The 15,750-nt window shown below is 38.5% G+C and overlaps 1 protein-coding gene across 8 annotated transcripts in view; it reads right to left on the bottom strand.

The window, feature by feature from the left end:
* atp8a1 (ATPase phospholipid transporting 8A1) overlaps positions 1-15,750 on the bottom strand; it is a 144,242-nt gene that overhangs the window by 78,008 nt on the left and 50,484 nt on the right. For 5 of the 8 annotated variants that reach the window (XR_005282543.1, XM_038305851.1, XM_038305848.1 and 2 more), the window contains exons 10-15: positions 13,844-13,955; positions 13,480-13,645; positions 13,140-13,145; positions 8,230-8,357; positions 3,816-3,893; positions 3,624-3,712 (exon numbers count right to left, since the gene is read on the bottom strand). Coding sequence is in view for 7 of the 8 variants with exons in the window: in XM_038305851.1 (XP_038161779.1) it covers positions 3,624-3,712; positions 3,816-3,893; positions 8,230-8,357; positions 13,140-13,145; positions 13,480-13,645; positions 13,844-13,955 (579 nt within the window). In the remaining variant the exon portion in view is untranslated. The remainder of the gene's footprint in view (positions 1-3,623; positions 3,713-3,815; positions 3,894-8,229; positions 8,358-13,139; positions 13,146-13,479; positions 13,646-13,843; positions 13,956-15,750) is intronic. The other 3 variants (XM_038305850.1, XM_038305849.1, XM_038305853.1) reach the window with 1 other exon arrangement.

The following is a 15,750-nucleotide window of genomic DNA, read 5'->3' on the forward strand; positions in this document are numbered from 1 at the left end:
ATAGGGGCTAGATACAAGCAGCACTGTATGGTCAAGTAGATTAGAATAAAGACAAATAAATGAATCAGAATTAACCTTTTGGTCGGGGCTGCACTACAACCTGTCAGTGTTTTGCCCTCTGTTTAGATGTATTTTTAGTTTCTTTATATTTGTAGTTGTTTTCTAGCAGTGTTTAGTTCTCGAGTTACTCTCTGTTGCCCCCTTGTGTTTGTTTCCTTTCCCCTTGGCTTCCTTCTAGATGCTTCCATCCACACCTGTTCCTTGTCAGCTCATTAGTCCAATCTTTGTTATGTCTATATATAGGCTACTTCCACACTGCAGGCCTTGATGCTCAATTCCAATTTTTTTGTGAAATCCGATTTTTTTTGCGTTGCCGTTCATATTTCCAAATATATGTGACTTGTATGTGATCTCCTGTTTGAACAGCAGTCATACGACGCAAGTGTCCCGCATGCGCAGTAGAGGATGCAATGACGTCACAGGCCGGGGTGCCAGGTCAGATGAATGCAACCTGGCCATTCAGACACAGGTCGCATTTGAAAAGATCAGATTTGTATCGGATTCAGGACCACATAGCCAAGTGGCCTGGGTCGGATTGGAAAAAATCGGATCTGTGTTGTTCAGACTGCCATGAAAAGATCAGATCCAGGTCGCATATGGGCAAAAAAATCGGATTTGGGTCACTTCAGGCTGCAGTGTGAACGTAGCCATACTCTCCATGTGCGTTTTTTTTCCCTGAAGTTATCTGGTTTCTTGTTTTTTTTGCATCATTAATTCATTAAATCTACAAAAACTCACCTCTTCCTCCTCACGTCTGCATTTGGGTCCTCAAACCCTCAACCCAACCTGACACAACCCAGGTAATGGAAAGCATTAGGATGTGGATATTACCCCCTTAGTGTCAGAGCTCCTTAAAGCTATCACCTTGTTGACACTCTTGTTGTTACCCTTATGCAGAGGCACCCTCAAGGGCAATGTGATGAAGGATGCATTTCTAGCAATGCTAAATCCTTGGTGTACGAGAAGTGAATTCTGCTGAACCTTTCTGTCAATTTGTGTCAAATCAACCAATCAGGGACGCTGTGATATAGAGAGAGGGATTGCTGCTGAGATTAAGCTTTTTTAAAATCAAAACAAAATATAAAAGGAAGAAGTAGGGTGGCTGAAAAAAAACAACAACTCTACACCGTCTCAGTGCGTGTCCGGTACAGGGGGCCTGGATGTCCACCTTCTCTGCATCCCTGTCACTGTGGTGGACAGAGTGATGCTGTGGGACCTTTGGACTGGCTGCTCTGAGCAGTTTGTTCCACCAGCTATCGCCTGAGGAGCCTTATCAGCTGGATGCACCATTAGAACAGTCTGAATTGACACCAGTTCTTAGAAGAAAAGGTAAGAAATATTCATAAAAAATTCCCATTACCCTCAACAGGTACCCATCTACATTGAGTCTGCCTTAAGGCTGTACAGACTCCACGCAGACGTCCACTAACACATGTCCCCACTAATATGTAGGGGGCTTAAGAGACAAACAAGATATAATACCAACAAATTTATGTTTGAATTAAAATGTAACTCAATATATGCTTCTGCTTCACTTCAGACAGCCCAGAGGGTTGAGAGAGACATTCTTGTTCAAACTACCATCATTTTTCCCTTCATATTTTAACTCCAATCCAGTGGAATTAATTAATGTCTAAACCCTTGGGCATGGCTTTATTAATTACGGCACTACTTCATTTCTGGTGGGGGTTGGGATGTCTGCATGGGCTCAGACACAAAATTACAAGTCACGCTACTCATTAAAAGCACTTCACTTTAAGTTTTTTATTAAATATGCATTTTTTATCCATGCATTCCTTAATCATTACCAATTTTTAAACAGCGTTGGAGCAACTGTGAGCTTAATCCCAAAAATATGCTCTCTAGTGTGCTAAAATCATCAAAAATTAGAAATCACAATTTTAAAATTGACCTTGTTTAAAAAAAATCTACTAAATTGTTTATAAAGGGTGTTTAATATTAAAAGGAAATGCTGAAGAATATTTCACATTTTCTTTTACATATTAGTGGGAGTGTTGGCCTAGTGGGTTAGAGTAGTGCGTTTGTGCTCTGAAAAGGTTGCAAGGTTAGATCCCCACAACTTGCAACCTGGATCCTTGAGCAAGACCCTTAACCCCACACTGCTCCCCGGGCGCCGCACAATGGCAGCCCACTGCTCCCCAAGGGGATGGGTTAAATGCAGAGAGTGAATTTCCCCATTGTTGGACAATAAAGGGTTTTACATTTACATTTTTTACATTCATTTTTTGGGAGCTTAAATTAAGAACATAAAAAGTATTAAAGACCAGCAGTTATTTTCCCTGATCCTCAAACACGTATTACAAGAGATACACATTTCAGAGATTTGACAAAAAAGTAAGGAAAAGACTGTCCTGGCAATGTGGGGTTGAAATCATCATATTTTAAAAATAACTCTGCAACAAGACCTTTAATGTCATGTCACCAATGCAGATAGGTATGCAGTCCACTTAGCCAGCGTGTGAGAGGCTGAAACTTTCAGCAGCTAAGGCTGAAGTTATGTCAACAAAGTTTGATCCTACTGAGCATTTGAATCATTAGCAGCCTGCCTGAGTTAAGGTGAAGACCTGTTTGCCACACAAAGCCACAGAAAATAGAAGCTGATGTTTTAGACACCACAGCTGAGCTAAAATCTGTAATTTCTAACAACAGTGAAACAAATAAACTCCATAATCTCTCTGTTCTTTTTTGGGAATAAAATTGAAAATCTGTTTTCCAGCAACTCCCTTCCTATAAAAATGGTGCCAGCTGGAACTTAAAAAGACACTCTTTGCTAAATTGTAATCGATGCATTTGTTGCCTTAAGTTACACTTTAAAGGAAAAGGTCTTCATCACTGTTGGAGCAGCAGGTCTGATAAAAAAATATATATTTTTTTTAATCCCTAAAAATAGGAGACAGATTTGAACAAAAATATTTTGGGGCAGCATGTCATCAACATCAACATGAATTTTTACTACTTAAATTCCTTGAACCGATATTGTTAATCCAGCTGTGTCTTAACAGTGATTGCAATCAAAATCTAATAGCAGCAGAGCAAAGATAAGATAATGCATTTTGTCCTTTAGTGCAAACTTCATCAATCACTGCTTTTAATGAAACCCTAATGGGATTAATCATCTACAGTCACGCCTGCGCTCGCTTTGCTTCTCTCCTCACTTGTTTTGCATCACTGAAAAGCAATCCAGATTAGGAAAAAAAAAAGCTTATTTGATGAAATGTTAGCATATGCCTAGAGATATATCTATATAAAAATAATCAGCCTTTATGCCAGTGTGTCAAAGATGATGAAGTACATTCCAAACAAAAAATGAAGTTTTGCAAACATCAAATTTCTGCAAAGAGGATGGTGTGAAGAATCTTAGCTTGCAGATTTCTGTCTAGGTTTTATTTATAGTTAACTTTCAGAGTGAGAGGAGAACTGATGCAGGTGCTAATGAGAAGGTGAGAAAGAGACAGCAGATGCAGAGCGATGCATACCCAGCATTTAATAAAGGCAAGAGGGAAGGCTGACTTATGGGACATTGGCAAGAAAGAAGGACGTACCCATAGGCCACACCGGCGACTGTGCACTTCTTAAACTGCATGACATTACATGTCAGCGTTCCTGTCTTGTCAGAGAAGATGTATTTCACCTGTATGGGTAGAAGAACAGCTTAAAGGTGCACAGTTTATTTAAAAATAAAGTGAAAGAAACTCTAAGATGCATCTATAGGATAAATCCATTTAAAATATTACCTGGCCTAATTCTTCATTCAGGTTGGAGGTGCGGGCCATAGCAGGTGTGTTTGTGGGCTCATACAGCATGTCAATGTCCTAGAGGAAATCAGAGAGCAATTAAAGCAAAGACAGAAATGCAGTTGGTAAGTTAAGAAAATAAAAATCAGTTGGTGACTTGATGCAATCCACTGAGGTTACTAAGAGGGAAAACGTTTAACCACCCTGTCCGTATGATTTGATTGAATTGTCTCTGGAGATCATGTGCTGTAAATTGATGCTTATATAAATAAACTGAATGAAACATATTTAAAATTACAGTTTAAATATCTCTGTGATGAAATGCTGACTTTTTCCTCATAAGTTTCTATTTGCCAATTAGAAAAAGTGTACAAATGGGCGTGCCTCAGTGGCACACGACCCATGTACAGAGGCCGACCAGGGTTCAAATCCATCCTTTGCTCCATGTCTCTCCCCCTGTCTCATACCCCGTTTCCTGTCAGCCTACTGCCCATAAAAATTAGCCACTAATGCCATAAAAATGCAAAAAAAAAATGGTGTAAGGCGACAGTGCTTTGCAAACTCCTTAAACAATGTTTTTTATTTTGTTTAATTAGAACTACGATATAATTTGGTGGAATTACACATGTAGACAGAATTGTTGGTGAAAGGAAAACCCACAATGGTCACAGAAATAACTTGAATCTGACAAAAGTGATGATACAAATTAATTGAAAAAGAAACAAATAAAAGTCAGACATTGGTTTTCAACCAGGGTTCAACAGATTGAATTTAAAACAAAAACTAATTAAACAGGCCCGGATAAAGATGATTATACCCTTAACCTCACATTTTGTTGTTCAACCTTTAAACCTTAGAAGCAATCACTGCAATCAATCCATTCCTGTAACAATCAATAAAACTTCTGCTTCTCTCAGCAGGTCCCACTCCTCATGAACAAACTGCTCCAATTGTCTCAGGTTTGAACGATGCCTTTTTCAAACGGCATGCTTCAGCTGCTTCCAAAGATGCTCCATTGGATTTAGGTCAATGGATGAAGGCCACTTTTCTTCTTAGCCATTCATGGGCATTTTTAGCAGTGTTTTTTAGGTCATTTCCTGCTGCAACATCCATGACCTGCAACTGAGACAAAGCTCTCTGACACTGAGCAGCACGTTTCTCTCTAGAATCCCTTGATAGATTTTACATTTCATCGTACCCTACATACAGATGAAGCAAAGCAACCCCAGAACATAAGAGCCTCCTCTATGTTCAACAGTAGGGACAGTATTCTTTTCTTTAACTCTTCTTTTTTTTAATATGTAACATCGAGTTGACGCCTTTGCAAAAAGTTCTATGTTTGTCCTATCTGTCCATAGGACATTCTCCCAGAAGCTTTGTGGCATGTCAATATGTAGTTGATTGATATGATTTGTTTTCAACCTTGGCGTCCTTCGTCATCTTCCATCAAGTTCACCTTTAGAAGTTTACCTAGGCTTTTTCAGCTACCAATAATATCCGTCTCTTTGGTTTTTCATCAATTTTCCTCCTATGGCCAGGAACAGGGAGGTTGGCTAACGTCACATGGATCCTAAATTTTTCAATACGTGCGTCTGTAGTCAAAGGAACATCAGGCTGTTTGGAGATTATTGATTTTCTTTCAGCAAAGAAGGGGTTCCAACAATTACATCCACATGTGTTTATTTTAAAAGACCAGCACGTTGTATATTTGTAAAGAGGAAAGAAATGGAATATGGTTTGAAAGGATGGATTTGTATTCACCATAGCGTGCAGAAAGTACTAAACCACTTCGGTTTGAGCAGCGTATCCTTTGGGGCATATCTCCAACAGCTTTGCCCATCTACAGACTAAATCTTTTATATCCCCACTTGTAAGGGATCTCGAGCTCTTTCAGTCTGAAAGTAGGACATCTGTAAACATCCCATTTCAAGTTTTAACACAGGTTTTTATTTACATATATGTATAAACTTAGGCTGTATGAAGGACTAACTCTGCCATATTTAAAAATAAATACAGAAATAAATAAATGCTCAATAAATGTATAAGCATACAATTAATTGCCAACAAAAAAGTGAGACATAAATGTATATAACTCTTAATTAGCTTCTTTATTTATTTGCCTTTGTAATATTTATCTTATTTATTTTTCTGTCCTTTATAATCTTCAACTTTATTTTTTAATTACTTATATTTTTAAGTATTTATTTATGTGCATGTTATAATATTTTTGTCTGTTTTATTCTTCCTTTGTATTTTTTTACCTTAGTTATTTCTTCGCCGCTGTTTATTTCTCTCTGCCCTTTTTACATTTCTCTATGCATTTCTAACTCATTATGCAAATGAGGAGGGGGTGTGTCCTAGAGAGTCAACTTCTGCTCATTGGTTGGCTTGGCGGCCCATCTTCTTAACTCACAGAGCTCAGAGTACTAAGTTAAATGTTCTCTTTTCTGTTGCTGTTGTTCAATTAAAGTATGTTTTAAGATCATTTGAGGCGAGAACCTTATACATTTAAGCATCACCATATGGCCCATTCACAGATTTAATGCGTAATTTAAAAGAAAATGTGACGAACTTGAGAGGACCGTGGCAACCAGCGGAGCTCCGAAGCTGACGGCAGCCAGGTCTATAGCCAGGCTATGATGGCGATTTTTTGTTGTATTTGGCAAAGTTTGGCAAAGTCCCTACTCAAGTTCTAATGACTTCAGACTCGACATCAGACTCTCCTCCTGTAGATTCGACCGATGTAGTAAAATGCTAACCAACATGCTTCACACACGGCTATGCCGAGAGAGGGCCGCTGCAGATGGGCTGTGGTTAGACCTGGCTGCCGTCAGCTTCGGAGCTTTGCTGGTTGCCGCGGGTCCTCTCAAGTTCGTCACATTTTCTTTTAAATTACGCATTAAATCTGTGAATGGGCCATATGGCGATGCTTAAAAGTATAATGTTCTCGCCTCAAATGATCTTAAAACGTACTTTTATTGAACAACAGCAACAGAAAAGAGAACATTTAACTTAGTATTCTGAGCTCTGTGAGTTAAGAAGATGGACCGCCAAGCCAACCAATGAGCGACACACCCCCTCCTCATTTGCATAATGACACAGAAATGCATAGAGAAATGTAAAAAGGGCAGAGAGAAATAAACAGCGGCGAAGAAATAACTAAGGTATAAAAATACAAAGGAAGAATAAAACAGACAAAAATATTATAACATGCACATAAATAAATACTTAAAAATATAAGTAATTAAAAAATAAAGTTGAAGATTATAAAGGACAGAAAAATAAATAAGGTAAATATTACAAAGGCAAATAAATAAAGAAGCTAATTAAGAGTTATATACATTTATGTCTCACTTTTTTGTTGGCAATTAATTGTATGCTTATACATTTATTGAGCATTTATTTATTTCTGTATTTATTTTTAAATATGGCAGAGTTGGTCCTTCATAAGGCTGAGCCATTGAAGGACATAAATATGCGGGGATTATTGGGGCTGTGGGGCTAGGGCGGCTACTTGAAGGTAAACTTATTCTCCAGGCTTTTCAAGGACAAATCTCAGTTAAATATTCTCTCCTCTTTTAGTCCAGCATCTGATGGAAGATAGACCTGATGGCTGGATTTTATCAGTGAACAACATAAAGCTTTAATTTCTAAACTACATTAATTTTTTTCAAAAAAACAAAGAAAAGTTGCATTAAGCTGTACTTCCATATTTACATAATGATAAATGTGGTAGATAGTAGGGATGGGTATTTTTGCCAAAGTCCTGAATCGATTCGATTTTGATTCATACAGTTCTAAATTGATTCATTTCGATTCGATCTGTTTTTACAATAATGAAAGTGGTTCAACTGTGTTTCAAAAACACCCATGTATTTTATTTTTTCCTGTCATATTAAACACAAAGTGCAAACTTGTAAATTGGACTGTTTAAACTTGAGATGTGAACAAAACTGTCTCAAAAGTGCAAACTTGTTTATGAAAAGGCCTCACTTGAGCAAGCAGACGTGGCACAGCGGGGACACAGCAGACATGCATGAGCTGCATTATCTTCAATGCACAAACCATATTTGCAGCGTGGTCTGTAACAACTACAGGGTTTTTGCTGGTCAGCCCCCATTTGTTAATGTCTTCAATCAACTTAAGTATTTTGAATGCATCTTTCCTGCTCATTTGAATGTGAATGTCACGTACATCACTATAAAACTAATCGATCTCATTCCCTAGACATCGATTTTGCAAAAATGTAAAGGAATCGATTCAAAATTGATTCAATCGATTTTTTTTACCCAGCCCTAGTAGATGGTGAAAGCCTTTAGTTATTTGAAGCATGCAAAATTCCCATCCTGTTGTCTGAATTCATGTTTACACTGAAATTAGAACGACAGCAAAACCTGACACTGTCTTTACTCACCCAGTTGATGAAAAAGGCTTGTATGAATTTGATAACCTCCAGTGTGACCAGTAGGCTTATTGGTATCAGATTGTTGAAAAGGATAATGAAGGTAAGGAAGTTGAGGCCAAAGTTTGCAGCCCCGCCGTCTGTGAGGGGAAACGTTTAGGGAAGGAAAAAGAAAAAAGAAAAAAAGACGCAATGAAACATGGGAAAATACATCAGTGTTTGCTTGGTAATGCCTGTTAGTCAAATCAAAATGCCAAAAGGCTACTTCCAGCTGAGGGTCAACATTCAGGCAATCAATTTTTGGACAAATGTTGTGCATTAGCTGGATGTAGCCTTTTCTTCCACCCAACCTCCTTGTTTTTTCTTAACCGATTAGCAATCCAATTCAAAGTCCCAAAGATTTAAGCCTTGGCATCCAGCATGATCCAGGCAATGAATTCTACAAAGCACTATGCAAGAAATGATATTGGTCCCAGCAAAAAGCCCCAAATGATCAACATTTAAACCCCACTGACACCAAACATGAAAACAGGAGGGATGTGATTTACCTTTCCTCAGCTTGCAGGAGATGCAAATGTTACCTTCCTCAACCCAAGCCTTGAGCTTAGCTTTGCGATTGAGATGGCCAGCCCTTCCCCATGACAGAATGATTTCAGAAGCAAAGGAAAATACACAACACAAAAGAGGTGGCAGAATGGTAGGCTACAGCTAAAAACACACAGAGGAGGGAAAAAAATGCTTTCTGTTTTTAGAAGTGAGGGGGGAAGACAGACATTTCAGATGCTCTCAAGACAAAGGAGGGAGATTCAGTCCACAGCACATTCTCAACTGGCAAAAAGTGGAAAAGAGAGGGTGGATTGTATCATTGTCATCCTAACATCTTCTATTTTCAGTTATTCAAACCACCAGGCTTTATATGACAGATGTTGGCAATAGGTTTGGTATTAGATGGCAAAGTAATAGTGGATTGAGAGGAGGCTTAAAGTTAGAATAAATAAATCAAACCAGTAAACTGGGACATGCAAAAGCAAATCCAATAAATGCAAAGTATAATTGATTTCTTATTTATCACCAGAGTGTAATTATATTATCTGACACAATGGTCAAATGTTTTAATATAAATAAAAGTAAGAAACTTCAAATATTCAACTGATGCAACTCAAGTTGAAAGTAGAACTGGGCCAAATGCACATATCCTTAATATCCAGCAATAGTTCTTCCTTCAAATGGGTAGTTACAATTTATTAAAGCGTAAAACGATCTGCAAAGTCTTCTTAAGCTTTGAAAAGGCACAGTCAACATTGAAATGTGCACGGATAGATTTCTTGTTTTTCACAAAAAGAAATAACATTTGTTGGTAATGGAGATGGACATAAAAGGTCCAGATATTCCCCCAACTTTATAAAAATGCCCTTCTAGGGAAAAAAGGCCCTAATAGTAGCCATGAAAGGCTTAGCAGGAGCATGGCAACTTCTAAACACTGGCTAAACATCCCAGCATTTAAACCAAGAAATCTCACCCTCTGACAGACTTATTTGCATGACTACTTTAAGTTTAATCCGTGGAGTTTTGAGTTTTTGTCGTAAGCAACATTAAAAATCAGCTGCTGACGCTCAGTATCAGAGTTTTACAGCATTTTCCCTTGAAACAAATGGTTGAAATCCAGTAGCCTTAGTGGAAACCCTTCATTACAGAAAGCACAGATTTCCACTGTCAGCATCTTTAACAGATAAAGAGAAAAATGAAGCTCCTTTCAGGCATATTTAAAATATTTTACAGTTATTTATAAATTATTACAACTCTAAAAGATTCCTGGTATTTCACTACTATAAACATTGCATATCATGTGTTAGTGTTCTAAAGAAATATTGGAAGCTAATTAAAAATCCAGTCTTCCAATAGATTTCAATAAGCAGAGTGGCAGCAGGTGGCTTTTTAAGTATAACCGCTATAAAACAATTTAAAGGTAATACTGTCACGGTCTTCCTTTGCATTTTTATTATGTATGATTCAGGACAGAGCTGTTGCAGAGGGTGGAGATCTGTGGCCCAGGAAGGCAGAGACACTCTGGCCGAAGGAGAAGTCGCACTTAATCAGAGAATGTAATTAAATTAAAGGCCTGGGTTTCAGACCAAACGATGGAAATGAAAACAAAAAGGAGCCTAAACAAATTAAAGGGTCAAATATAAAAAGTCTAAAGCAGCCGTAGTGGAAAGGCGACGAGAGAAATGGGGTAAATGTCTTCTAGCATCGTCGTTTTGTTGAAAACAATGGAAAAAAATGGAGCAAGATGAATTCATATTTTATGTGTTTTTAATACATTTAAAACTAGAAGTAATTATTAAAATTTTATTTCATTTAGACAAGCTGATTTTCTAGTTATTGTAGGGATTAAGATCTCCTGACGTTCCAATCTATAATTATTAAAACATACAACAAAAAAGCTTCATTAGCCTTTAACCTCCAGGATTACTGCCCAAAGCAGAAAGAACGGCCATGAATATTTATACTTCATAGCAGCCCCAGTTGTCAGCATGTATTAACCCAATCAAATGCAACTACTAGTGTCAGCACTTTTTAACATGTTTAGGTCAAATTTATCTATTAACTCCATCAGAATGCATGAGCAGAGGTTGGTGTCGGTGATGCACTGACACTTTATTTTTATCTGCATTCATTACAGAGGTGTTTATGAACTGATTCATATTAGAGGACAATCTCTGCACCTCTCTTTTGTCACAGGTTGGATAATATGCACTGGACAGAGCCTCAACAGCTCCTTATGGAAGTAAAATTATTTAAAGATGGATACTTGCTTTACAACTTCCACTCCCTCCATCTCCAATGACTGATACTTTAGATGAAGGATTTAATGTCCATGGGGACAGTGTAAAAACCTTTAAGAAGTCAACAGAACAACAACCAACATTGGGAGAGATAAAAGGGGAATGCAAAGTTGTAATGCAAGCTTGAGTTGGCCGGAGGAACAACCGGTCCAAGGAAGGCCCGTCAAAATGGTAGAAGTCACGATAAGCACTTTGTGTCCCAGGTTCAGATCTTCATCCCAACAGAGCAGCAACCCATTCAAAAAGCTGGAGGATTAGACACAGAGCCCTGGAAAGGTTTTCATCACCACCGTGCTTGTTCACATTAACACCACAACCTTTACCGCATTACAGTATATTATAAAGCTAAACGGCAGTCCGACACAAAGGGGCTTATGACTGAAAAAACTGAGGACAAAATTGTTTTCATGCTTTACAAATTAAAATCTTAAGATTCTGGGTCTAAACCAGATGTTTTCCATGAGTAAAAGTTTTTGTGGGGACTTGTAACTGGGCTGAGCCTTGAATATGTGCATCCAGGGTAATCGTCCCTCTATTAGTTGCTTTTTTGATTGGACAGCGATTCTGCCTGCGATTAAAAGAAATGTATGTCTTAAGGCAATTTTCTCACTTGCCGATATGATTAAAGAATAATCATATCGATCTTGATTTTTCCACAATCGAGCAACTCTATTTGTTAGTAGATTTGTACACCATATATAGTAATCATTTAGCTTCATAAGTGTACATATAAGCCCCATTTACACTTCCCTTTGAAAAGTGATCAGTGCCATGTTTGGACCGAGCTTGGATCAGTTAACCGTTCCGAGTTCAGTTCCTTACGACTGTTTATACACCACTCTAGCGCTGTTCCTCGCCTCCTAGTGATGATCTACGTTACTACTGCTCTCTAGAGGGAAACAAGCAAACCAACATGGCAGCGCACGTAACATTCAGGAAGTTTATTTATAACTGTGATACTTTCTTGTTTGTGGAGAGTGAGGCAAAGAAAGCAACCTTTGGTAAATTTACTTGGAAGAGTCGGCTTTTGGGAAGAGGATACAACAAACGATAGACTAATCAGGGCTTACAGACGCAGGAAACAACAACAAACGTTGAATCATCACTGGAAATGATGTGGCACAGTAGGGAAGCTAGTCTTTTTATGAATGTCTGAAATTGCATGACTACAGAGGCTAACTGTAAGGAGACGACGTGATCTGCTCCTGCGCTCTTTGTTATCTGGGAACCAAACCACAACTGAACTGCGCGGAGGCCTATTGAGGAACTAGTACCAGTTTAGCACAGTTCGGTTGTCTCTGGCACAGTCCAGCTCAGCCTTGCATGCTGTTTACACTTAATAGTTATCTTGGTTACCGTGCTCGGACCGATTTTGGCACAGTTTCAAAAGGGCAGTGTAAATGGGGCTATAATATCTGAATGAGTGACAGATTGTGGTTGTAATGTGACAGATAGTGGAAAATCGAAGAGTATGAATACTTGTGCAGTGCTCTGAAGTCAAGCAGGATTTCTCCAGCTGTCCTCATCTTTTCATCCACCTTAAAAAACTAAAATAGGAGTGAGAGGGCAGCAGAGGCGTTTGGAAAATGTCAGCACTTGCCCCTTGGGTTGCAACATGTTATGTTCAAGCTGCGAACACGGATAAGCTTCCTGCCATGAAAAATCCTCCTGAGCACCATCTCCTCTCACTCGCAGTTTTAAAAAAAATGCTGCATTTCACTTCTTGGGAGACAAATTAAAGGAAGTAACAACAAAAGGTCTGAAGCTGGAAACAGCAAAGAGTTTAACGTGACATGAATACAGAGAAAAAGGAAGAAAAACAAAGGAAGAGAAGGGAAACAGTTTGCATCAGGCACTGAAAATAACTGGACGAAGGTATAAGAGAGCTGGAGGGGAAAAACCTATTGTTGGATCCCTGGTTTGTGCTTGTCCATGGCATGGGCCCATACAAAGAGGGGCAACCATTTAGGGGGCGAGGGTAGGGGGCTTCATTTGCTTAGCAAAGGCAGAGCTTCAGTAAGGGGTTAGTAAGGGAGGGTCATTCACGGATGGCCAAGGCTTTTAAATGGTTGTTACCTGGAGCTGTTAAAAAACGACAACAAAGAAAACAAAAAATCAAACAGAACATTAGAAAGGAAACCAAAAAGTACAGCAGCGCAGTGATATTCAACCATTTCTGTTTCAATGACATTCATCCACATCACAAGGTTTCCTCAGTTTACTTATTCCCACATTGCCACATATTTCACTTGTTGTACAAAAATGTAAATAACTAAGGCAAACAGAAAAAAAACAAAGACAAGGCTCACTAGCTGGTAAGGAACTTAAAAATGGCAAAAGGAAAAAGGCCGACATGAACAAGTGAGACACAATATGTGGAAATAAGATGTGCAGCCACGGCTGCCCTGACTCTTACAGTTCAGATCCATGTACCAGGCTTCGTCGCCGTACTGGTACTTCCAGATGGTTTGACCGATGGAGCAGATGAGGGAGATGGCCAGCAGGCAGCCGAACAGCACGAGGATCTGAAAGTTGGTAATCCGCTCAACGTTGGAGAGCTTCAGAGGAGGCCGTGTGGAGTTCTGAGCAACAGATTAAAACAAAGCATTTTATTACAGGTAGGAGAATATTTGGTTTCCAGGAATTGCTGTAATAAGATACAGCATTTTACAGAATGAAACTGATCAAGTCGTATTTAGATCAATCATTTAAGTTAATGTTTAGCTTGAAAACCTGAGTGAACAACACACTACATCATGACCTATAAAGGATGCCTTTACCTGCATAAGTTTAGTGTCATGTCCCGTATAGACCACCACACCATGGACCCACTGTGTGTTCCTCAGCTGGGCTCCTCTCAGCAAGATCTGGTCGGGACCCAGGGGAACGGTGCTGAGGTGAGAAGCAGCACAGCCGTCAGGGCGTTTTAACTTTACATACGTTTCTCTCAGAAATCATTCCTCATACTGTAAAGGCTGCTCTAATTCCTGCTTGATAAGGTGACGATTACACCATTTCATTTATTACTACAAAGGTTAAAAAAAAGAAAGGTTAATATTTCTTCTTCCTTATGCTATAAACAGGGATGGACGTTAGCTAGTACAGTCCTCACTTTGGGTCCAAACAGATCCTCTAGCAAAAGGTAGTCTAAGACACCTCTCAATCTGTTTAGAAATTATTATTTTATTATAATAATAAATGGTGTCAAAAGCTATTTTCTTTGCTCTTGGAGCTCAAGCCTTTGATATCTGCCAGCTTAAAACGGGCACCGCTACATTTAATGTCTGTCTTCCAGCGTAACGGCAAGACTTTAGAACAACTTTCACCCCTGGTTATAAACCAGAGTTTTTTTCAATCAAAGGGAAGCTTGAAGTAGCCGATAATCAACGCCCCTCTTTGTAGAGGCTGGCTGGACAAGTTCCAATGACTGAAAGCAAGAAAAATGATGAAAATATTACAGATGAAGAGCTCATGGTTCCATAAAAAAATATTTTTGGTTTCAAGAGAGACGTTGATGTTCTACTTTTCAAGCTATAAAATATCACTAGAATAGGGATGCACGATATTGGGATTTTGGCCGATATCCGATATGCCGATATTTTAAAACTCATGTAGCCGATAACCGATATCGATACCGATGTTACAGCTGGACAAAAATAAGTAGTCATTGAAAATAGCAGTTTTGTTATCCATTTCTGACACTTTGAAAAAAATTATACGCAAATATATTTTCATATGCTGATATCAAATCGATTTTTAAAAACGCGGTATCGATCTATTTTACTTTTAAAATCTTGTGAAATTTCATCGTTCTGTTACAAACTCTCGTGATATTTTTCAAATTCTTGTTAGATTTTGTTAGTAAAATAGATTGATACCGCGTCAATATATCAACATATAAAAATATGGCAAAATGTTGTGAATTTTGGGGGGATTTCGTAGCATAACGGTGACATATAGCAATATTTCATTAGTAAAAGAGATTGATATGGTGTTTTTAAATGGCAATATATCAGCATATGAAGATATTGTGATATTGTAATTAATCAATATTTTTCCCTCGTCTTTAGAAGTTTTTAAGTCTGTAAAAAAGAAGTTTTTGAGGAAGAAGAAGAAGTAGTTTTTTTTTTTTTTTAGACTTTAGAAACTCAGAAGCTGACCAAATATCGGGTTAAATAGCGGTGGGGTGGCCAATGTCCGATATTCAGTTTTATGGTCGATACAGGCCGATACCGATAGGGGGCCGATTATATTGTGCATCCCTACACTAGAATATCACATTTTAGGTGGGAATTCTGAGCTTAATTCTGCTTTTCTCTCCAAGAACCTGAATTATGCATAGCTCCTCACTGCCCCAATAACTGATGTTCTGTTAGGGATTGGATCTATTTCCTTTTAGCTGCTGATGTGGAGGGGGCCTTGTGAATGGGTTAGAAACAGATATAGCTAGAAAGCAGCCTAAATGCCTTTACAGCACATGTGCATATAGCATTTTTCCCAGTGGATGTGTTCAGAGAGACATACATTTTTAATAACGACGAACACCAGCCTCACAGTGCTTCAAGGCCGGCCGCAATTCCAAACCTAATTATGCTTGTTGGCAACTAAAGCAGGGAAGTATGTGGATTTGAAGAGCTTTATTGAGAGCTTGGCCTTATTAAAATGTAATTCCTTTGAGCAAAGAGAG

This window comes from Cyprinodon tularosa, unplaced genomic scaffold (genome assembly GCF_016077235.1).
Source record: "Cyprinodon tularosa strain WSP-4 unplaced genomic scaffold, ASM1607723v1 ctg568, whole genome shotgun sequence".
Classification (NCBI taxonomy): Eukaryota; Metazoa; Chordata; class Actinopteri; order Cyprinodontiformes; family Cyprinodontidae; genus Cyprinodon; species Cyprinodon tularosa.